A 23,899-nucleotide genomic window follows, 5' to 3' on the forward strand; every position below is an offset into this window, starting at 1 on the left:
CCATTATCCATGGTCACTACTGGTTCCGACCATAGATATATATATCTATGCTTCCGACCCGAGGTTCCGACATCACATGCTACATTTTGTATTTAGCAGTGATTTTAGCTGGTTCATATCAGTCTGCTTTTCCAACATGCCTCCCTTACGTTCAATTTCGGCCTAAATCCGTCTCCTCCAGCCTAAATCAGATCACACTGGAATGTCGGAGAAAGCCCCCCCATCTTGTGACAAAGCGGAGGTACTACACACATGTTTCGTTTGTACTGTAATATTTCCCGAATTTAGTCATGCATTTCACGTGCTGCTTGAGTGGATACTAAGCCTTTAGGGCACATCAAACAGTCTCACACACAATTATGCCACATTACTGCCATTAGTATGTCTGGAAAATACTATTTTAGACAGTATTATGGAATTTGGGGTTGGCAGAGGACAGGGTAGACAATGAGGCGCGCTAAGTGACATCAGAGGCTCGAGGTGCATCCTGGGTGCAGTGTTGCCAGGTCTTCTTATTATAAGTGACTTTAAGTTTGGGCTTGTATTTGTGGAAAATTGCTTGCAGGTTTTTGGCCTTATGTCTAAAGCAGCTGTGGTTTTCATTTTCAACCGGTGACTGTGACCATTTTCATACCAAGGCCCATTATTTATTTGGATTTTGTGCCACGGACCACCATTTGATGAGATCTAGCCTCTTACACCCACCAAAACAAAGAATATTACAAAGCACAAGAGTTCTTTAAAAAGTTCTATACCTTGAGTCAATTTCACTGTGGATTCTGTGGAAGGAGGTATTAGGCGGCAAACTTAAAAGAGGGTCCAAGGCAGCTCCTTTTGGACCCTTTAATTTAACACTCAAGAGTTCAAGATCTAAAACTCTCCATAATTTAGATGGGGACCACCTGGAACCCCCCCAAGGACCACTGGTTGAAAACCATGTGTGTTTTTCAAAAGTAGGTTAGTTGCTTATTTGGGGTTTGATTGTTTCTAATGTTAAACTAGCACCTTTTGTATAAACTCGTAATACTTTAAGGCCGTTAATTAAAACAAGGCTCCAGACTTAACAAAACAAACTGGTCAGGCTACTACTTGGCCTCACTCCCCGAACCCACCTCACCCCTGCCCACTTTGACAGGCTGGAATAGCTTAGGGTTGACGACAGAGTGCTTCATCTTGCAATGGGTCTGGTCCACAAGATTCAATACACCACCAAGATACCCTGGATGTACCTGTCCAAATACTTCCTTAATGTCAACAAAGGAACAGACACCAGAGGGAGCTCAACAAACCATGTGCAACTCAGATTTGGCACAAACAAGGGAATGCGAATCCCTTGACTCCTTCAAAACCGCTCTCAAAGGGCACCTACGGATGGCTGCAATTCGAAACTACTGGCCCCCATAAAATCTGAATCCCACCCACACTTTTTATTTTCCCTGTAAAGTTTTCTTTTCCCCTTTTCTCTCCTTTATGATGATGATTATTAAGTATTCAATCAATCACAATGTCATGGGCTTGTTTTCCTAGACCTGGTTGCTTATTTCTTGCACAATCTGGCAAGTGGCAACACTGTTCCTGGGGTGGGGGGTAAACTGCAGCAAGAAAAGAAAGGGGAGTGAAGAGAAGAAGACGGAACTCCCATCGAGGACCAGGACAAAGAAGAACACATATCTGATCAATTATTTAAACCATAATATTAGCAACAAATATAAAAAATCAATAGAGGAGGTGAAGTCGGAAAAACACGACAAGAGTAAGAAGAAAGGAGGCAGGATAGCAGGAGGAGAGAGGATAGAACGGCAGAACATGGCGGTGGACAGGCGAGACGAGAAAGGTAATGCTAAGTTATGCTAACGGAGGCTAGCATTGTCGTCTTAATGCTGGATCTACGATGATCGACCAATGATGATCTAATCACCGAGCTTAATGCTGCTAAAATTACTGTCTGTAGACTAGTAGGCATACCCGCTTCTGCTTCTAATAACATGATGCAACCCGGAATTTGTTTTATTATATTGTTTTATCTGTATCGTATCTGTAATCTTATTCTGTTTTGTAGAGCATCTTCTTAACACAATGTAACTCAACTGGCACATTGATTCTACTGTGATTGGAGGTGATCTCTCTGTACTCGTCTCTTCCATTGAAAGGTGGTTTCGGGTAGGACAGTGGTTCTCAACCTGTGGGTCGGGACCCTCAGTGGGCTCCCTACATTATTATTTTGTATTTTTTTTGTGGGGGGACGGACGGGACTTCTAAGGACTTCTTAGATCTTTAATACCTCTAAACTGCAGCCGTAATCAACAAACTATACTGTAAAACTAAAAAGTGGTCAAACATTGGCCAAATTGTCTAATAATATTATAAGGAGGTAGCTTCAATGTGCAACACCAGCCATTGACAGACCATCCAGAGAGAAATAGCCTCTATCTGAATCTGAAACAATGTTAAACTCACCAACATTACAGCTGTCCGAAAAGCTTGTCCCCTTCTATCTGCAAAGTGTTTCTTTAATACAAATCACACCTGTGTGAAGTGAGTGTCAATGGCATTTAATGTTTGGTGGGACAATGATGTAAAACTGGCCATTCATTATCAATGGCATTTAATGTTTTTTGGGACAATGATTTAAAACTGGCCATTCATTCATTATCAATGGCATTTAATGTTTGTTAGGACAAAAGTTGTGTTTACACGCACACTAAAAGCTGGACCCTGTAGACATGTTATGAGCTAGTTTTCATTGATTGAGATCAGAAACTGCTGATCTGCTCAATGTGCGGAGTCAGGAGGAGATGCAAATCCTGATGTAAAGAATACAGATTCCGCAATGTCATGGCATATTTACCCCTAAAACGTATAAGTCGTGCAAGCTGCCAGAAACTAGTAGCCAGGGACTAATTTTCTCCTGCCCCGCTGTGAGCTCTTTCACCGGGCAAGACTGCTGTTTGATCTGCTGGGGGACACACTGTGCCTGTACGGTGTGTACTGTGCACACACATGCACACATGCTCACATGCGCTTTCGGCAGAGAAATGTCTGTTTCTACGCAGCGGCAGAGTCTGTGGCCTGTTGGTGCGTTCACACTGGCAGACGCAATGGCGCAAAGACACCTTGTGAGTTGATTTGGAGCAGCTACATGCATCATTGCAACGTCATGTCGCTGGCTTCAGCCCAACACACACCGGGTGCGCAGCGACGCGGCAACGCCTGAAAAATAGAACAGTGGCGTATCGGAGCGTCAGGCAGGGCGTGAACGCACGTCGGACGCCGCCGGTGTGGGATAGGTTCATTGAAAATAACGGAGGCGGCTGTTTTGACGCGCGGCGTTCGCAGACGGTGTGTGTAGGGTTCCATTGACAATGAATGGTAGACTGCATCTTTTACATTTGCCCGTGTGAACGCACCATGTCTCTACTCATCAGCAATGAAAGAGTGGGACAGGGAAACCACGCCCCTAATACAAATCTATATGAAACAAACATAAATATTAATTAGATATGCCTACGTCACGTCGCAGAAATCTCAAGAGTAGTGCCAAATATTTATTTTCTGACCAGAAACCTGGAAATACACAGTTGGCTACAGAATAATATATGGCTACAGAATATGACAGCCTGAGGTAGTAATGGAAGATTTCACCTCCCATTTTTTGGGGGGTAAATACTAAATAGAAGGCGGGGGCTTTTCAGAGTAAATTCTGCCCATGTGCTTGGTACTACCTTTTTTATTCTGAAATTTTCCACGGCAAAGTAAGTGTTAAGCAGTGAGCCACAGTGGGCGCCCCTCACTTCACACAAGTGATTTATTTTTCTACTTTTAAAACATAATCACCTGGCTGGGTCTCCGAGGCTAACGGGTCTGTAACTTTGAGAGTGCACAAACGAGTCTATTTCGTTCCATTTGTATCTTTTATGGTGGTCTTTGAAATGAAAAAGTTTGAGAACCACTGATGTAGGAATAAATAAAATAATTTTGGGGGGTGTATGTATGTATGTGTGTGTGTGTGTGTATGTATGTATGTATGTATGTATGTATGTATGTATATATATATATATATATATATATATATATATATATATATATATATATATAATGAGGAAAGGTCCCATGGTAATAAATATACTGCTGTACTTTTTGCTTTCAGAGGGGGAGCTGAATGTCCTCGAAGACATTCTGACAGAAGCTCCTGACCAAGATGACGAACTGTACAACCCAGAGAGTGAACACAATGTCACTGACAAGAAAGGTACAAAACAAAAATACTTATTACTAAATAATAAAATGTATAGTTATAAAGTTATACGAATACAGTCTTTAATTTCATTTAAAGTAACATTTAAAATACTAATTGAATATTACATTATTTAATCTTTCTCTCCCTCCCTCCCATCTATTTCTTTCTTCCTTGTAGTTTTAAAGAGGAAGTCAGATGGCCAACATTCTGACGGTCAGGAACACAAGAGGGCCCGTCAATCCTCAGGCCACACCCCCCGGTCACAGGCGGCCAATAAGAGGGCTCCACTCCAGAAGAAGGGTTATTACTATGAAGAGCGCAAGGGTCACGGGGGCAGGAGGAGGGGAGAGGAGCATCGGATTAAACCTCTCCTCCTCCCCTCTGACATAAAGACAGAGGTGAAGACCATAAACTAACTAGTATTAACTATCTTTTCCTGGTAATACTACTGGTACAGAGATGGTGCAAACAGCAAATGGTAATCTTTTTTTGTGTACCAGCTCAATGGCCTTGGAGTTAGAGACTGAGTGTCCACCCTGAGATTGGGGGGTCAGGGTTCAATCCCCGGCCGGGTCATACCGGCATATAAAAGAAAGACTATAAAATAAGAAAAAATGGGTCCCTCCCTGCTTGGCACTTAATAGCATCAAGGGTTGGATTGGTTAGTCCCTGCAACATACTAGAGTCATGTCCCGGGGGTGTACTTTTACATCAAGCTGCCTCGCATTACAGGAACAGGAGATATAAATAAATGCGAGAACATTTTTAAATGAATACTAGTATTGATGATAATTATTAAAATTGCTTTTATGATCTTTTCCCCAGAAGGTTCGCCGGCCGAGTGCTGACGAGCGCCGCCCGAGTCCCGCCATCAAGCAAGAGGACAACCAGTCGGACGAGGCTGCAGAGGACGAGGACGGGGCAGGCGCCGCCTCGGAGGAGGGCGAGTCGGAAGGCTCGGCCCGCTCCACCGACGGCGAGGAGGAAGACGAGGAGGAGGAGGATGAGGGAGAGGAGGAGGAGGAAGGCGAGGAGGAGGAGTACGAGATCGAGGAGGAGGAGGAGGGCCGAGGAGCGGGGGGCTACGACACGAGGAGCGAGGCCAGCGACTCGCGCTCTCGCTCTGGTAGCTTCTCCGACGGGGATTCTGTGAGGACTGATCAGTCTGACTCTGACGGCTCAGGTACTACCGGTAGTGATAGATTATTGTTTTTGGGCATTTGAAAATGGCAGATCATTGTGAGGCTATTTTCAAAATATATATTTTACTACATTTTGAACTTTGACATTCTGTACACATTCTGCACAATGAGTACTTTTACTTTTGGTACTATATTTTGATACCAATAGTTTTGTACTTTTACTCAAGTAAATTTTGAATTCCAGACTGTAACAGAGTACGTGTCCATTACAGTCTTGAGTCCACTTTTACTTAAGTAAATGTGAGCAGTTTTTCCACCACTGGTAGTGTTGGTACTTGATTTAGTTCCACAACTACTTGCACCAGGTAGCACGACTAAAGTTAGTTATTTTTGTAACTTCCAGGCTCTGAGAAGAAGCGGGAGAAGCTGTCATCGTCTGTGCGCGCCGTGCGTGCTGTGCGCAAGGGCCTGGAGAGTAAGTGTTCTAAAGTCACAGTTCACATGCGGTCCATATTTAGCTTTTCCTTCTCATTGCTGCATCAATTACACACTACACACTTGTGTTTGTTTACAAGTGTGTACTTGCTCCTCTCCTCTTTGCAGACCAGAGTCAGACCAGCAAACTGAAGTACATCCTAAGAGAAGCTCGATTCTTCCTCATCAAGAGCAACAACCATGAAAATGTATCGCTAGCCAAAGCAAAGGTTGGTGGCACTACTAGCAGAGTTGTACTGACAAGCTGAAAAAGCGGAAAAGCTGCCGATACGGCTTAGAATCTGTATCGGCGAGTATGCCTTCAAAAAAATTTTTTTCACGTGGTGATATTTAATTTAGTCCTTATTTAGACTGTTTATATACTCTTACTGTACTATTTTACACTATACATTTACTAAATTGTAGCTGCACATTAATGATTATTAATGGCATTTTGATGTATTCCTAGATCAGTGGTTCTCAAACCTTTAAATTTCAAGGACCCCCATACCTCTTACCTACAGACCTGTAAGGGTGCATTTAGAACCCCCTCGAGGAACTCAGATGGTACCTGGACCCCACTTTGAGAACCACTGTCCTAGATTTAAATTATACACTGTATCGGATCGTTACCCTGAATCGACCCATATGCAATTCATGGGTATCAGAATCAGTATCGAGAGAGAAAGAATTGTATCGGTACATCTCTAACTAACTACTAGTTATCTCTGAGATAAATGGGACATTTCCTTTCCCTTATATTCCTTTGATATATGGTTCTCAAAGTGGGGCCTGGGACCCCCCAGTTTTATTAGACCTCTGCTGTCAGGCAGAAACTCCAAAATGTAAATTTGTCAGGAAATAGAAAGGGAATAGTTTACTGGAAATTAAGAATTATATATTTAAAACAAAGCAATACTGCCTCTTCAAAGTTGGTTTTGTAATTTGTGACTATATTAAGTATTTGCATGAGAGGGGGCGAGGTGTTGGGGTTAGCTGCTTTATCAGACAGTTTGAGGGTCCAATGGAGTTAGGTGGTTTAGTCAGAACTTTTAATACATTTCATTGGTTCAATTATTTTACGAAAACCTGAAAAATGTTGAGGTTTCTGCCGGAAAGTGATGATATTATATTTTTGATTTGATTCCACTCTAGACAACTGTGTTTTCCACGTGGACAATCTTCTCCTCTTTTCTCCTTCCCATCACAGGGCGTGTGGTCGACCCTCCCAATGAACGAGAACAAGCTGAACGCTGCATTTCGTTCGGCAAGGAGCGTCGTCCTTGTATTCTCCGTGCGGGAGAGCGGCAAGTTTCAAGGTACTATTTTTATATATGTACTTAGAGTGTGTGTGTGTTATTTATATACATACATACACACACGCACAGTTTAGATTTATTTTTAAAAATCAAATCACAACAGGTTACCTAATGGCACTTTTCATATTGAGCAGGCCACCAAGTACTAAATTGTTGATTATTGCTGTTTTCTTACATTAATTGTAACGTTGTTTTCCAGGTATGGCCCGTCTGTCATCGGAGTCACGCCACGGTGGATCTCCCATCCACTGGGTCCTGCCAGCCGGCATGAACGCCAAGATGCTCGGCGGAGTCTTCCGCATCAACTGGATATGCAGGTCAGTGGTTACTGGTTAGCTGTTGGTGTTTTCTAGTGTTTTCCAGCTTTTAGCCCTAAAACACTCACACTACTATATTGATATTGTGTACAGCATGGGTGGTGCTCCCTGCTTCATCACTCTCAGCTAAGCTTGTGCCACCATGCATTTCAGACGGGAGCTTCCATTCACTAAGACGGCTCATCTGTTCAACCCCTGGAACGAGAACAAACCAGTTAAGATTGGACGAGACGGACAGGTAATATCCTCCCTTCACTCCTTCCTCCTTACCGTCAGTGTTGTCAACTTTTGCGAGATAAATTAGCAACCAGGCCTATGAAAACAAGCATACAAGAAGCGACTAGGCTATGGCTAATGGTGGCCGACAAATGCAATACTGGTACATTCATCTGAGTCCTTCACATGAAATGTTTGAGAACCACTGGTTTTTACAACATTACACCGCAAGCCCAAAAGACATGTCATTTTATGCATGGTTGCATAAAATAAAAAAATATCACATCTACATGCTCACAACGCGTCACAGCGCGATGTGTTGTGTGAGCTCGTAGATCGGCTATTTTCAGCATGATGCAACCAAGTGTAAAATCAGCCATTACGACACCATCAAGGCTTGCCAAAATACATTTTAGTTGAATAAATCAACTAGTTTTAGTTTTTTAGTTTCTAAAATCGCAGTCGACCAAAACTAGCCTAACAATAAAAACATTTCAGATTGCTAAAATATGTCGAACTATATATTTTATTCAAAAGACTAAAATTAAATCAAAATTTTGCTGTCAAAATCAACACTACTGGCCCAGGCGGTGGCGTAACCGTCTGGGCACCCGACTGGTAATCCAGTCGCAGTGTGCCGCGGGTTCGACTCCCGAGCCTGACACGGCCTTTACTGCATGTCTTCCCCCATCTCTCTCCTGTTTCCTGTCAGCCTACTGTCTGTCCCTTCAAAAAACCAATAAAAGGCGTAAGCTGCAAAAGAAATCTTAAAAAAAAAAAATCAACACTACACTGGTTGTTTTCCCCTCCTAGGAGATCGAAGGAGAAGTCGGCTTCCAGCTGTGCACCCTCTTCCCCACCGACGACAGCGTGGACCTTCATCAGCTCATGCACCGCATCCATCGCCACAAGCACCACCAGCAGCGCCACCATCCGGCCGCCAACCCTGCCGTCGCCTCCGCCATCGCTCCGGGGGACGCTCCGCCCCCCCATCACCACCATCACCATCGCGGAGGGCGCCCACCTCCTCACCGCGGCACCGGTCCCGCCCCCCACGGTGACCCGGGAAGGTTAGCAGCGATCCTAAGATCCTATTGGACACCTAGGACCCTCCCTCTGTTTTCGAGGGGTTGCTGGCGGATAACCCCCAACCCCCCTCCAACCGCTGTTTTCGATCGGAGCCGCAGGACAACTTGGACTCCCCCCTTTAGCGTTCTGGGATTCCGAGTTGCCTCGGACACCCAGTGTTTCCAGGTTTTGAAAAGGCCCAGGTTTGAATGTGGTTCGAAGTCCATCCAGACCTAAGTAGGTTTGATCGAGGATATCGATGGTTCAGGTCTAACGCTTGGCTTCTGTTGAGTTACAAGTTATTGTGGACTCCCAAAAGTAGCAGCTGAAATGCTGAGTTCATTGGTTTAAACCCCCCAATTCAAGCCATGCTTCTGCATTTCTAAGGTAATCCAAACCCACTGAACTTAGCTACGGTTTGGTTCAGAGTCCATGCTAGACCTCTAACCAGTGACTTGAAGGACATGTGTCAGGCGGAGACGATAGTGGTTCAAATTGTTTTGTGTCTAAGCTTACTGAGTCAACTCGGGGGGACCAGAGTCAATGGAGAAAAAAAAAAAAACTACTTTTCGTTGACCGACAACTTTTCTTTCAGGTAAGTTTGGTGACGTTCAAACGACTGAGCGAATCCTAGAAAAAGAATATCAAACCAGTTGCTAAAGCTAGCTCCCTGTCGTGTTCTTGAGCTACCGGGAAGGGGAGGCTAGGCTAACCACAGTTAGGCTAGGCCTCCAAGCACTGCTCAGCGTCACTACCCCTAAAGAAAACGGTTAACTTATGGGTGGAAGGAGGCAATTCTTTTAGGTGGCAGGAAAGTTGTTTTCCCCACACAAGGTTAAGAGTTGTGTCCTGTACCTGCTAGGAGGTTAGCTAGAATACCTTTCCATTGCACCACTTTTCTTTCTCCCTCTCTTCTCCCCTTTTCTCTCATCTGTTACCTTTTATTCTCTCGCTCTTCCTCACCTCTTTATTCTCCTCTCCTATACTCCCCTCTCTCGTTCTCTTATCCCCTCTTCTTTACTTCCTTCCCTACCCTTACTTCCTCTTCTCTTCCTCTTTCATAACCGTTCTTTGCCTGAGTTCTTTATCTTTCCAGGAGTTTCCCACGGAGGCGTTCGGTCGCTAGCTGATTGGACGGTGGTTGTGAGGACGTTGACCGACTGATTATCCCATTTTCCCAAATAAGAAAATTATTGAATAAATTAGAGACAGAAGGAGAGATGGTGGGAGAGGGAGGGGTCTTTCAGCTCTAAGCCCCTCCTAATTCCTCCTCCAAGCTCCTCCCCTCCTTTCAGTTCCACTGGCAAGTGAACGGGCCCTCCGGTTGGCCTGGTTTTGGACTACAGACTTTGGTTTATCAGGGACCCTTGAGAGAACGAAAGGAAGGAAGGGGCGTGGCTTGCAAAAATGAACTTGTGTTCGCGGGGCGGAGAGATGTTTTGAGGTGGGCTGCGTTTTGGGCCTAGTGAGCCAATCAGAATGTGGGATTTGAGGACTCATTGAAAATCCCAGATCTGCGATACCGCTTCCCGGTCCCACGAACTGAGAAATAAGGGTTGAACTGTTGGCGGGAGAGTTGCCTTATGGGAGATGAGGAATTTCGCAGGGTTTAACGTGCTTTAGGTGTGTAAGTGCTTAAGTTGCCAGTTAAAGTCTTTGATGACGTTGTGTTGAACCCAACCCATCCACCCCACCCTGTTTGAACAGTTGCATTGTGGGAAGTTAAAATATTGGGAGGGGTGTGTAAATCTCAAAAACACGACAAAAGGAATGTCATAAGGTTTTTTGCATACAAACTGAAATTGAAACGGAAAAGAGAATACGTAAAGGACTGAGGGATAAAAAAGAGTTTGTGCAGGATTCATAAAAAAAAAGACTGAGGGGTACGAAACAAGGGGGGAAATGAAAGGAAAAAGGTTGACCTGTCATGTTCAAGGGTCGCTCCACTTTGGACTGGAGAGGGGGGCTGTTTCCCGTCTCACAAACTGAGGGATTTCTCTCTCTCTCTCTCCAAAAAGAAGGGATGGAGGGGGGGGAGAGAGGGAGTCCTCCCCCCACCCCAAACACCCACCCACTGTCTAGCGACGAGCAAGGAACTGTGGGTAGCTTTTATCCACTTCCTGTTTTTCCATGAACTGAGAAATGCCCCCCTCCCCTTTCTGTGTGAAAAGAAAGGGAAGGAAGGGGGAGAGAGAGAGGGAGAGCTCTACTGCCACAAATGGACTGAGGTGCCCCAGCCCCCCTGTCTGGTTTTTGCCATTTATTCCTCTTCTGTTTTATCATTTTCCTTTTTTTTATTTGATGGACAGTTGGCATCTCTGCTGTTGGCCCCTCCCCCTTTTCCTAAGCTCCCCTCAAAAAGCCACAGCAGTTGTAAAACCGGGTTGACAGACGGAAAAAGGGGGAGAGATTTGCTTAAAATGGACTTAAGGTGGTGATGATGTCACATTATGAACTGTTTCCTGTTTTTCTTAACGCAAAAAGTTGCAACAGGAAATGCGGTATGTTGTCACTTTTCAAAAGATTGTGTGTGTGAGAGAGAGTGTGAGTGAGTGCTGGGAAGTAGTTTTTTGAGGAGTGTGTGTGTGCACTGAAAAATGAGAACCTTTACAGAAAGTAAGGTTTTTGGATTTGATTTACTGCTTGTTTTGAAACAACAAGCAGATTATTTTAAAAAGACAAGCAAGATAGAAATATTAGATTTTTTTTATTTTGGGTAAATACTCATTTGTCATTCTCTAGATTAGAAAGTCTTATTTTGGAGAAAAGGAAAGATTAAAACTAAAATAGAATTAGGTTGGTGGGGGCAAAGATTTTAGATTAAACGTATACAGCTCCATCTCAATGAATTAGAATATTGTGTAAAAGTTCATTTTCTTCCGTAATATAATTCAAAAATGGAAACTTTCATATATTCTCAATTCATTGTGCATAAAGTGAAGTATTAAAAACTTTTTTTTAATCTTGATTATGGCATAGCTCATGCAAATCAAAAAATCCTATCTCAAAATATTTGAATATTTTACGATACCACTAAAACATTTTTTTTAAGTGAAATGTCTACCATCTGAAAAGTATATTAATGTATGCAGTTAATACTTTGTCTGGGCTACATTTGAACAAATTATTTCATCAATGGGGCATGACATGGAGGTGATCAGCCTGTGGCACTGTTGAGGTGTTATGGAAGCCCAGGTTTGCTTTGATAACGGCCGTAAATTTATTTGTATTCAGTCTTATGTCTCACAACTTCCTCTTGACAATACAACCTAGATTCTCTGGGGTTCACGTCAGGCCAGTTGGCTGGTCAGTTAAGCACAGTAATACCATGGTCGGTACACCAGTTACTAGTAGTTTTGGCTCTGTTGGCAGGTGCCAAGTGCTGCTGGAAAAGGAAGATCATCAGCATCAACATAAAGCTGTCAACATAAAGCATAAATGTTTCACTTTTTTAATTATATTACGCAAGAAAATTTACTTTTACACAATATTCTAATTCATTGAGATAAAGCTGTAGATTTACAATATGAAGCAGAAATATTTACATTTGTAGTTTTATTACCAAAACAAGGTTTAAAATGAGATGGTTTATTTGGGTGAGGAACAGGAAAAATCCCAGAGTGGGACGCACTCGGGGGGGGGGGGGGGGGGGGGGGGGAGAAAGTCCATAATTTATATATTTCCATATGTCTCATATTGACATGGATGGAAGAAACGTTTGTCATCCATGTCAATATGAGGCTTATGGAACAATAAAACTAATTTTATTTCTCAGTCCGAATGAGTTGGACACACCATATTGGAGTTGTAGTTATTTTGAGGGGGTGGTTGGCACAGCCAAAAGAACAGACAGTTTCATTGGGGGGTGTGTGTGTGGGGGGGGGGGGGGGGGGGCATTCAGAAATGTCATGGAAACCACTGTATTTTACCATTTACTTAAGGTTTGAAGGTATTTTAAATAACTTTGAACTTTTGAAGTGGTCTGAATGTAAATGGTGAAATTTAACTTTTAACGATAGATATTAATCATACAATTGCAGGTCAAATGGTTGTATTATGTGCATGCCATGCTTGTACTAGGTGTTTGTTTTATTTTTTTTGTCGGGAGTGTTGTTGTTTTTCTCCTTGTCTTACTTTCCCACCTGTTCACGTAGGCGTCGGCCAGAAGAGTACGACATTCATGGAAGGAAGCGGCCGCGTGTTGACTACACACCCGACTTCAACCCTAGACCAGGTACGGGAATACTACTTTGGACTAGGTCTATTGTAGCCTGGTCAAAATTCCTTTTCGTGTTTATGGTCTTTCTGCGCCGGTCAGGAGCGGAAAGGAAGTTCAGGTTCCGGCCTGATGACTACAAAACAATGACTACTATATAGTCCACTCCCGACCGGATCACACAGCAATCTAGTAACACAGTACAGACCAGGCTTTCCTTCAAGGTGGAAAGCCTGCTGACGTGAGAAGGTCTAGTACTAGTACAGTTCTCAACCTTTCAGGCCACGACCCCCAAAGTCATCATATTTGAACTGGGGACCCCCATCCTCACAAACACTTGGATTTGTGGGAATTGGGCCATTACATTTAGTTTGACTCTGTTCCACAGATAAATATTGTGGAAATAGCCGCTCTGCATGCTCGTAACACTTTGCAATGAGAGTCGTAAGCTTGTCCAGCTATTTTCTCAATTTGTGCCTCTTTCTTACATTATTGTTTGGCCATTGTTTCACCAGTTTTTATAGTATGGTTTGATTACTTTTTAGCTATTTAAAAGGTCTTAAATTGTAACTACTGTCATCTGTGGACCTCCCTGAGGGTCTTTTTCTCTTCTTTTTTTACTTGGCACCGACTGGTTTAGTTAAACACTGTTTTATTCCTTTTTAATATACTTGCTGTTTAATGTATGTTTTAGTAGTTAATTTACTCAGGCCATTTTAATGTAAATTTTAACTTGACAGTAGTGGCTGACAGTGTTTGGAGATGGTGTTTTGAAAAACAAACGTTGAGCTGTGTCTCTCCCCCCCCCCCCCCCCCCCCCCCCCCCCCCCCCCCCCAATCCAGGTTTCATCCCGGACCCACGCAACCCACCGGTAGACAGGTAAACAAGCCTTCCACTTAGTATTTAACATTGACCTTGAGTTCACCACTAGCCTTTAACATTCAGCACAAAAGGTTAACCTCCAGTTATTGTTGGAAAGAAAACATATTTCTTTGCCTTTACTGATGGTAAACAACAGTAGACTGACAGGAAATGGGGAGCCGCCCGGGCCAGATCTCTTCATCTTTTTAGGAAGAAAATATCTTTTAGGAAGATCTCTTTATCTTTTAGAAAGAAAACATCTCTTTTAGGAAGAAAAGAAGAAAACATCTGTTATGGGTTTAGGAAGAAAACATCTCATCTTCTTAGGAAGAAAACATCTGATCTATCTTTTAGGAAGAAAACATCTCTTATCTTTTTCTTCTCAGGAGATTCTCGGGTGTCCGACGTGACGTCTTCCTGAACGGCGTGAGTACCAACGTTCTAGCTTCAGAATCCATTAAGACCTGTTTTTTTATGTTCAAAATGAAATGCTCTCAGCGTAATATAAAATCTAAAATGATGCACATACTTTCCCCGCTTGAACGTTTTAAGTATGCATTTTTCTTTTGCATTTTACATCATGCCATGTTAAGTGACATATATTGGCAATGTCATGGGAATTTACATTTGGTTTGTGTTGCTTTCAGTCGTACGACTACATGAGAGACTTCCATCACAACATGGGCCCACCTCCGCCTTGGCAAGGAATGGTAGGCCTACTCGCACTAACACTGTACTCTCCCTAAAACCTCCGCCTTGGCAAGGAATGGTAGGCCTACTCACACTAAACGCTGTACTCTCCCTAAAACCTCCACTTTGGCAAGGAATGGTAGGCCTACTCGCACTAAACTCTGTACTCTCCCTAAAACCTCCACATTGGCAAGAAATGGCAGGCTTGCTGCTCGCAGTAAAGGTCCCTGCACACAGAGCGTGTTTTTCGGATTCTTAGCTGCGTTTCTCCATCGGTTTTCCGAAAAACGCAACCATCTTTACACTATACTCAGCCCTAGATTCACACCGTACTCCCACTAGGATGGCAAGTTTATTGTATAGCAAATCAGTCTAGACGAGGAACTTCGTGTGAACCGTACGGATGACCGTATGTTGCAGAAACACTTTGCAACCACACTTCCCAATTTCTAAAAGAATTCTCCTTACTACTGTTGTTACCTCAGTGTTGTTAGAACAATTATTATTACTACTGTTACTACTAATATTATTACTACTTTTGCTACTACTAATAGTTTTACTACGATACGCCACATGCAGATTATCCTCCATCTCTCGCTTGCTCCAGTTAGTGTTGATTTCGTTGACTAAAACAATGATGAAAAATGTTCGCCGACTACCGTTTTACACTGAGGAAAACGAAATGAGAACTATGCCATGATGACTAAATTTATGACTAAATATATTGACAATTTCGTCAACAAATAAAAACTAGACTAAAATATTAGGAAGGTACTAGTGGTCAAGAAATCCAGTATAAGTAAGACGCAAGTCATTTTACTCTTGGTTTTATGCTGAGAATAGCAGATTCTACAATGGCAACAACGCATCGCGCTGCGACACATTGTGGGCTTGTAGATCGGCTATTTTCAGCAATCGTAAAGTCATTACGATGACATCAAGGCCTGCCTAAATACATTTTAGTCTACTAAATCAACTGTAGATTTAGTCGACTAAAATCTTATGATACATAGTCAACTAAAACTAGACTAACGCTACAACTGGTGACTAAAAATAAATTAAAAACTATTCCAAGAGACTAAACTAAACAATTGATTAAATCAATTAACACCCTGAGAGCACAGGACGAAGTTCTCCGCCTTTTCAATTAGTATCGCCCAGCGCCCAGGACGAAGATTGATCAAAAGGACGGAGATTATTGATATAAAAACCGATCGCATCGCTCCACAGGCTGGGAGTGTCTGTTGCGCAACATTCAATGTTGCGCAACAGTGGGAATCGAAAATGTTCCCCCCCCTGTTTAGCCGACAAGACCGAAAATCTTAAAACGTTAATAACTCTTGATCTAAATCATTCCATCCAATTCTAAGCAAATATTATGTGTTAGATGGCCCACCACGGTCCCGACGCAGCGACGCTAGTCGCGGTAGAATTAATCATACCTCCACGATCGCCTCGTGTTTTGGCTACATCTAGCTGCTTTAGCCACATCCGGGATAACATCCAGGCGTCGGTAAAAGTGCTCCGCTGCTATAAATCGTTGGGTGTTATTATTTAACGGATTAAATAACCCCGGATGTTCGGGTGTTAATTACCAGCTGCATTGTTCATATCTGCAGGAGTCCGCTATAACTGCCTCTGTCCGTTTCAGCGCAGTAGTTTAGGTAGGAACCAAAATTCTCTAAGGCAGAAGTATTGTGTTCTGAGTTGTTCGTTTCTGCCTGGACATTTGCGGTGCGCACATACATCAGTCTAGCTTGAACATCAATGATAGTCACAGCTTGCTATGCATAGCAGCAGGTAAAAATTTAAATGTCAAAATCAACACTGGCTCTCTCTCTCCATCTGTCCAGGCTCCTTATTCGGCGGTCGAGCCCCAAGCTCCACCCCCCCACCACCACCACCACCCGCACCACTCCTCCCAGTACTACCACCACCACCAGTCAGCCGTGGCCTCTTCCTCCTCCTCGGCCCCGCCCCCGCACCACCACCACCCCTATCCCCCCCAGGGTGCGGGGGGGCCCCTGGGGGCCCACCACCAGGCCTACCGGGAAAACAAGCGCTCCTCCGGCCCGAGGACCCTGTCCTCCAGCCTGGTGAGTGTGAGTGTTGTCTTTTTATTGATTTAATAGTTTATAAATGTAAAAAACAGCAGCAGAGGACAGTCAAACATAATCCTTGCGGTCTTGTTTCCATGTAGGCCCTATACAATCAATTCATAGACATGACAAAATCAACATCAATGTGGTTAAATGTGCACGGTGGTGCAGTCGGTAGCGCTGTTGCCTCACAGCTTAAAGGTCCTGCCGGGTTCGATTCCCGCTGTTGGCGCTGGGGGTGTGTTCTCTCCTCTCCATCAGTGCCCATACCCTGGGTGGGGTTGGCAAAAGGGCCTTTCTGTGTGGAGTTTGCATGTTCTTCCCGTGTCCCCCTAGGGTAGGTACCCTCACAAAAAAACATACAGTAAAACTGCCTCCCACTGGCCAGCCGGGGCGCCTGATGGAGGGGAAAGGAACTGTTTGGAATAACGTGTTCCTTCCAAGCGCCAATTGGGGAAACTCCCCCCGGTCAGGTGCAAAGAAGCGGCTTGGACTCCTCATGCATAGAAGGAAGCATGAGGTTAGTCCGTTGCTCTCCCCAGGTTGACAGAGGGAGTGTAGAGCCCAGGATTACATTAGATAATTGACATTGGGTGAAAAAATTAGTTGCAAAATCATGGGATAAAAAAAAAAGTGCTGTCAAAATCAACGCTGGTTCTGTGCTTTTGCAGCACGACTACGACATGCGCGTGGACGACTTCCTGCGGCGCACGCAGGCGGTGGTGACGGACAGCCGCAGGTCCCGCCCCCGCGAGAGGGACCGCCCCCGCGAGAGGGAAGGCGGTGCCTCCTCCCGCGACGGCGGCGGGAGGCGCGACCGCGAGCGGGAGAGGGAGAGGAGGAGCGACCGCAGCGACAGAGAGCGAGAGAGGCCCAGGGAGCGAGGAGACAAGGAGAGAGGGAGGTACCGGAGGTAGGCGAGGAGAGTAGGGAAGGAAAATGGAAGACAGGCGAGCTAGCCCATCAAGACCTGAGACCACATTCTACAAAATGTCTTCTAAACAGTTTTCTGAAAAACCTTATGTTTCTGTGTCAGTGGTTCTCAAACTACCCTATTGGCCTGAATATAAGACTATGTTTTTTTCCAATGGAAATATCCTAAAAAACGGGGTTGTATTATATATGATGTATGAAAAAGGGGGGGTCGTCTTATAATCAGTGGTCATATATTCGGGGCAATGCGGTATTTCATGTCAAGGACCCCAAAAATGATATTTAATTGGCCGCCGACCCCCATCTGAAAATGTTGTGTGTCGTCGTCCCCCTCCCACCCCCAGAAGCACGTTTTGCGCGCGTTTTCACATTTTATTTTAGAACTGCTTTTTTCAATAGCTAAAAGGAGTCACAGATGTGTCCTCAGGTCTAAATGGGCTGGGGAAGGAGGCATCTTTCTCGTTCAGAACTGAACACACCTCAGAAGAATTCCGTTTTTCCAGGAAACGCGGATTGGGCCGGAGTCAATTCTGTTGGTTCCCTATCCGTCGTTTTTCTGTGTTTTTCACGTTCTTTTCGCCACTTTTTTTTATTTTTTTAAGCAAGCAAAGAAGGAAAATGTACGCAGTTCTTAATGTCTATATCCATACAAATAATGTCCATACTTTTAAAAATATTAATGGATCTGAGATCAAAAAGGACGAAGCAAGGTCTTTCGGTATGTTTGTGAATAGCATAGTTTCTGTTTACGTGTGACTTTTTCTGGCGATATTTTTCAACATAATGAGCTTGGACAAACTTTCCCTCTTCTCGTTAATGGCCAGTGTCATTTCTGTAAAAATTACACCACAGGGTTTCTTCAGTCAACACTTTTAGTCGCATGTTTTCTTGTATTTGGTTCGTTCTTTTTTTTGTTTACGATGGTTCTTAGCAAGTGGTTTAAAAACACAAATCAAGAGAAATGTAAAAAGTCACGTTTTGTTTTGTCCATATGCTTGAATGTTGACATGAATAAAGTTTTTTTTGTATGGAAAAAAATCATAGTCTGTTGTGGTTCATGGTTGGTTGCAATTTGTAGTTCTAATACGAGACTACACACAATTGTAGGGCTTATAGTGTTGGTACCAGTAGTAATTGTCTATTCACAATAATACCAGTAATAATAATATTAGAAATAAAAGTTCTGAAACTACAGACATCTTGCTCACACTGTCACACACACCACACTATATCAATGATTCCTATAACATGCAGATGATGCTGTAATTGGAGCACTACTGCAAATACAAAAGGAGAGGAGCCAGAGCTCTTTTTTTTGCTGCATGAATCATTTTTTTATTTTATGCCATCAGTTGTGTCACCTTAAAAAGGTCCTCCAGGATCCCATGAGATCTACACCTCACCCAGACTAGGCAGGATGAAGGTTTATACACTGAACCCATTATCAAGACAAGTGAATGCTATTTCACAATACCATACACCTGATGAAAAATCATAAATGCAACAATTGAATTAAGTCAATGTCAGTATTGTTTTTCTATACATTGTATGCCTTTTATTTAAAATACCATTCATTTACATTAATTCAGGGGTAATTACCGTGCTGGCTTGTGGTGGACATTTTTGTAAAAAAAAAAAGAAAACTTGCCATGGTCATACAAAATGAGCGGACAATAATATAACCAGAAACACCTGGCTTAGGCTGTAGGTCACCTCCTGCCCCCAGGTTAGGCTACTTTCTGTAGGTCAAGCTCCTTTCAGTCCCCCTACCCACCTTAAAACTAAAGGTGACCTCTTTCTGTTGTTGCGACTCTGGAACTAGCCTCAGTACAGGCTTTTATTTTTGTACTCTGGAACAATCTTCCATCACAGGCAATTGACTTCAGTGACCAGGGAGGGGGGGCAACCTTACCGTTCTTGTTCCACTAGAAGGCTAGCCTGGATCCAGCCCAAAGCTGGATCCAGGTCAGACAGTTCTGATTCTGACAGCTGCTGACTCTGAAAACTGACATTAGACTCTTCTATGCTCTCCTGTGCTGTGGCAGGTGCTTCTCTTTGAGCTTTAAGCTCGTGTAGATCTTCTCCACATTTTCTGACATGGCTTGTTGTTTAAGGACTGCATTGGCATGTGTGGTGGTGATGCCCATCCTGCTCAAATGCTCGAAGACCGTTTTTGTACCACCGTACTGCAGCACACTGTTGATGTAGTATGCAAAGGCTGAAAGATGGTTCTCTCTCCCTCGAAGGGCAATAGCAGCAGCTGCACAGGCTTGGTTTGTTTGCTGTCCCGATATGGTGCAGATCATAGAGAACATGAACGGTGCCATCTGCTCCAAATCCTTCTTAAGGTTGTGTAAGGAGAATTTTTTCAATTCTTCTGGGGAACTCTTCCACAGCACGAAACCATTTATTTGATGGCATAGACGCTGGCACTCCTTGTCAATAATGTCTTCCATCACAGGTTTGAGTGCACCCATGAGACCTGAATAGAATAGAATACTTTTATTGGCAATTTTAAAACTCCCAACAATATCAAAATGCATTGCCCAAATGGCAGTTGCAAGGAGTTTGGTGTGGATTGACATTAAAACTGTTTTGTTGCAAGGAGTTGTGACTAGTTGCATTGGTGCGGTCTGGCCTAAGAATAGAATCCAATGCAGCCAAAAGGTGCAGGCTATCAAGGAAAACAATCTATGACCAGTTAATGTTGAGATGAAGCCATGATTTACCTGCATTCTGCACCATCAGTCTGGCTGCTGTGGTGAAGTTGCTCTTTGCCAGATTGTTTATGACTCCACTGATGTCAGAGTCACATTTATGCTTCTCTGCGTTGGTCTTACTGGGGTAATTGATATACACCTAAAAGGATGAAATAAAAGACAGACTTTAATAGGATCGTAGTCAGAATGAGTGCCACAGACGGAAAGACCCATACATTTAGCGGTTACATTTTAAGCATAGTAGGCTAGTACCAAGCCGTCCTGGTGAATCATGTCCATAAAACATTTGATTCTGTGGTGTCACCACTCCTTTAAAAGAGACTTGACAAGGACAACTCCTCACACTGATGAAAGCTGTATAGCCAAAACGTTTGTCCTGGTGTAGAGAAATAAACCTCTTGAAAATTGATTATTGGTGTGAGCAACCTCTTCACCTACTCTACAATGTTGATTTAAGCTGGTAACGCACCATAAGTCAGAGTGCAGTAGTCACAAGAAAGTTTGCTATTGTTAAAAAAAAATACCAATATTGGAAAACCACAAAAGGGTATTTATTACATATATAGTATAATACAATTAAATATTCAAATATTGAGTCACCACCAGGTGCCTGGATGACTTTGTTCCAGGCTTAAAATAATTTATCTAAATATCATTGGAAATCTCTATATACCACAACATGTCTGCCAAAATGACACTGCTAGAGTTTAGATATAACATTTACATATACTGTATCATATAATAAACTACCCAACTAACTATGTATGTGACAATAATGACAGTTAATTATGGTTATATTAGGGATAATATAATTGTAAAGTGCTTGTGCTTAGGGACATAAAATGTGGATGAGGATTAGAGAGGAGTAGGCAGAAAAGTCCACAAATCTCTAATTTTGAATGAACTTTTCCTTCTAACATCAAAAGGTGGGTCTTTAAATAGTAAATACACAAGCTAAAAGAGATGAGTTCTATGCATTTACTTTATTGTAATGTTTACAATGGAAATCATAAAAAGGGTGGTTCATTATTAAAATGATGATAAACACTAGAAGAAACATTTGTACGTCTCAATGTTATGATGAATTGAACATGGTGGACCCATCACCCTATTGTAAACAAGCGTAATGCTTTATGGTGTCGTTCACACTTCACAGTTAACAGTTTTGGCTTGAAATGTAATGTAATTCTCCAATCCGTTAGTAAATACTTCAATCAATCAAACAGTACGAGTCAACTACAGACTCACATAGCCAGACCTTTCACAGCTCAATGGACGTTGAGAACAACAAAAAACTAGTCACTAGGCAGCATGGCAGTGTGTTGTGTTTACCTCTGTTGTACTGACACGAGATTCTGGGTTGAGACTTTTACAAAGTTTCTTTTTGCGTGGGGTCTCCGTTGGTGTGTCACGGTCCCTCTTCTCCTCTCTGCCAGATCCTCCGTCATCTGTTTCGGTCCCGACGTTATGCTTCCATTTATTAAGAGTACTTATGGACTCTTCTACCCTGACAAGTACATTGTAACATGCCCTGCAGATCCTCCCAGAATAGATGCCGGGTCGACACTGGAGAACGACCCCGATATCTTTGAAACGATCGCTTAAGAGTTTCTCTGCCTTTACGCTGCTAAATAACACTCGTGTGTTTGTTATAACCCCCTTAACTTCCACGTTTTTGTTACACAGACGGCACGTCTTCTCTACCTCCCATTTGTCGTTGTTCGCCATTGTTTTTATTCTCCTTATTTATACTTATTTAATGTTGTTTTGCCTCCACTCATAAATCCCTCCTAATTCAAGTGTGATTCACGCATGCGCAGCAATGTGAGCGCCCGTGTCGCCTGCAAACGACGTCAGATGAAGGTGGATCTGTGGCTATCATGTGATTGGTTGAGGGAAATTCTAATCCTCTCCCCCTTGAAATCGCTCAGACAGGAGACAATGTCAGACTGCGGCTGCGGCATTGCAACATGTATAGAGGAACCAGTTGCTTCTATAATCTCTGAGCTTTCAAAATCACAGCTTTCATAAATAGTTGTTAAATGTCAGAAGAACATGCCACAGGATCACATCACAACCCTACTGATTTAGATTCTATTATATATCAGCAAGCAGTCTCAGCAGAGTTTGCTGGGGACCCCCTCAAGGACCCCACTTTGTGAACCACTATGTAAGCTCTAGTCTAACAGGATAACTGTTTACCTTTTTTTGATTGATTGAAATATTTATTAACAGTTTGTAGAATTACAGTACATTTTAAGCACAAACTCAATACAAAGACTGTTAACTGTGAGTGGACGACCCAATTAAGCATTACACTTGTTTACAACAGGGTCCACATTGTTCAATTCATCAAAACATTTAGAGACATACAAACATTTAGACACATACAAATAGACATTTCTATGTAGCTAAAGAACAGAACAGAACAGAACCTGTTTACGTATAGGCTATATACCCAATATCTTCACTTTGTCAGGATCATTTTCGGGGGCGTTCAAGAGAATACATTCAACATTTGCATGTAATTGCATGAAGTAGTTACTTTGTACTATTGAATACTTAACAATAACATACTGTAGTTGCATAATACACAATAGTAGGCCTAGCCCTATATACAAACAACCTCAATCGCAATTTCTGTGAAGTTATATCCCCCAATTTGTGTTTGGCAGTTCACACATATACAGTAGGCTATGTGCAAAAGAAATAGCAGAGTCATGGTTTGAGCAGGTCTGAGAGGCCGGCTAGAACCAGTTGATTGATTGAAATATTTATTAACAGTTTGTAGAATTACAGTACATTTCAAGCACAAACTCAAAATACAAAGACTGTTAACTGTGAGTGGACGACCCAATTAAGCATTACACTTGTTTACAACAGGGTCCACATTGTTCAATTCATCAAAACATTTAGAGACATACAAATAGACACTTCTGTGTAGTTAAAGAACAGAACAGGAATTCATCATATAGGAACAATGCACAATGTTTATCTCTATTTGAAATTAGGGCGTAATTTGCAACATTCAGGTATGAGGCAGTGGAGATTTATGGGGTGGGGGTGGGGGCAGTTTTTGTATGAGTCACAAGGTGAAACCACAACACCTTCTATGTTAACTTCTAGTAACTAACTTAACTGTACTCAACTGGTCCCGATGTGCAGGTTGGCCACTTGCATGGTTTCCTCCGCCAGCGGTGTGTGCCTGGGTGAATGTGAAGTGCATTGTAATGTAAAGCGCTTTGGAGAAAGGCGCTGTATAAATGCAGTCAATTTACCATTGATGGTTATATAGGAACCAAATGGACCCCCTTGTACCAGCCAGGTATGCAACTCTACAAATTGAACCAGTGTGTACACTTGTTAAATCAACACGGAGGATATGTTACAGTTACACTATAGATTGGGGTCCCCCTTCTGAACGCTTGCGAGTTGCAACAAGCAGGGCCCTGGTCTGACTCTCAGGGCCCAGGTCTGAACTGCAGGGCCCAGTTCTAGGAGCCTGGTAAACCATTCCGTTCTTGTTTCTTGTTCTGGTAGAACACACAACCGGGATGGTTTACTACCAGGCTACAAGTTGAGCCCAGGGGTCATCGCCATGTTGGC

General features: G+C 43.0%; 2 protein-coding genes across 3 annotated transcripts; one reads left to right on the forward strand and one right to left on the reverse strand.

Moving 5' to 3' along the window:
- Positions 1-1,607: 1,607 nt before the first annotated feature.
- ythdc1 (YTH N6-methyladenosine RNA binding protein C1) lies at positions 1,608-18,605 on the forward strand. Of its 2 annotated transcripts, none has more exons than XM_083793749.1 (16): positions 1,608-1,834; positions 4,148-4,249; positions 4,415-4,635; positions 5,063-5,420; positions 5,783-5,854; positions 5,983-6,083; positions 7,064-7,172; positions 7,372-7,489; positions 7,643-7,727; positions 8,519-8,775; positions 12,928-13,007; positions 13,833-13,869; positions 14,238-14,277; positions 14,499-14,561; positions 16,395-16,643; positions 17,312-18,605. In XM_083793749.1, the coding sequence occupies exons 1-16, from the start codon at positions 1,807-1,809 to the stop codon at positions 17,555-17,557; spliced, it is 2,166 nt and encodes a 721-aa protein (XP_083649875.1). In that variant the 5' UTR covers positions 1,608-1,806; the 3' UTR covers positions 17,558-18,605. The 2 variants fall into 2 exon arrangements, with proteins under 2 accessions (XP_083649875.1, XP_083649876.1); XM_083793750.1 differs by having other exon boundaries at positions 16,395-16,637.
- A 329-nt stretch (positions 18,606-18,934) lies between these two features.
- On the reverse strand, positions 18,935-22,021 carry LOC310878961 (uncharacterized protein; the record flags this gene model as incomplete). The annotated part of the gene is made up of 3 exons (XM_083793377.1): positions 18,935-20,055; positions 20,303-20,432; positions 21,626-22,021. The coding sequence occupies 3 exons, from the start codon at positions 22,019-22,021 to the stop codon at positions 19,595-19,597; spliced, it is 987 nt and encodes a 328-aa protein (XP_083649503.1). The 3' UTR covers positions 18,935-19,594.
- Positions 22,022-23,899: the final 1,878 nt, after the last annotated feature.

This window comes from Protomyctophum parallelum, assembly GCF_964188405.1.
Source record: "Protomyctophum parallelum genome assembly, chromosome: 21".
NCBI lineage: Eukaryota > Metazoa > Chordata > Actinopteri > Myctophiformes > Myctophidae > Protomyctophum > Protomyctophum parallelum.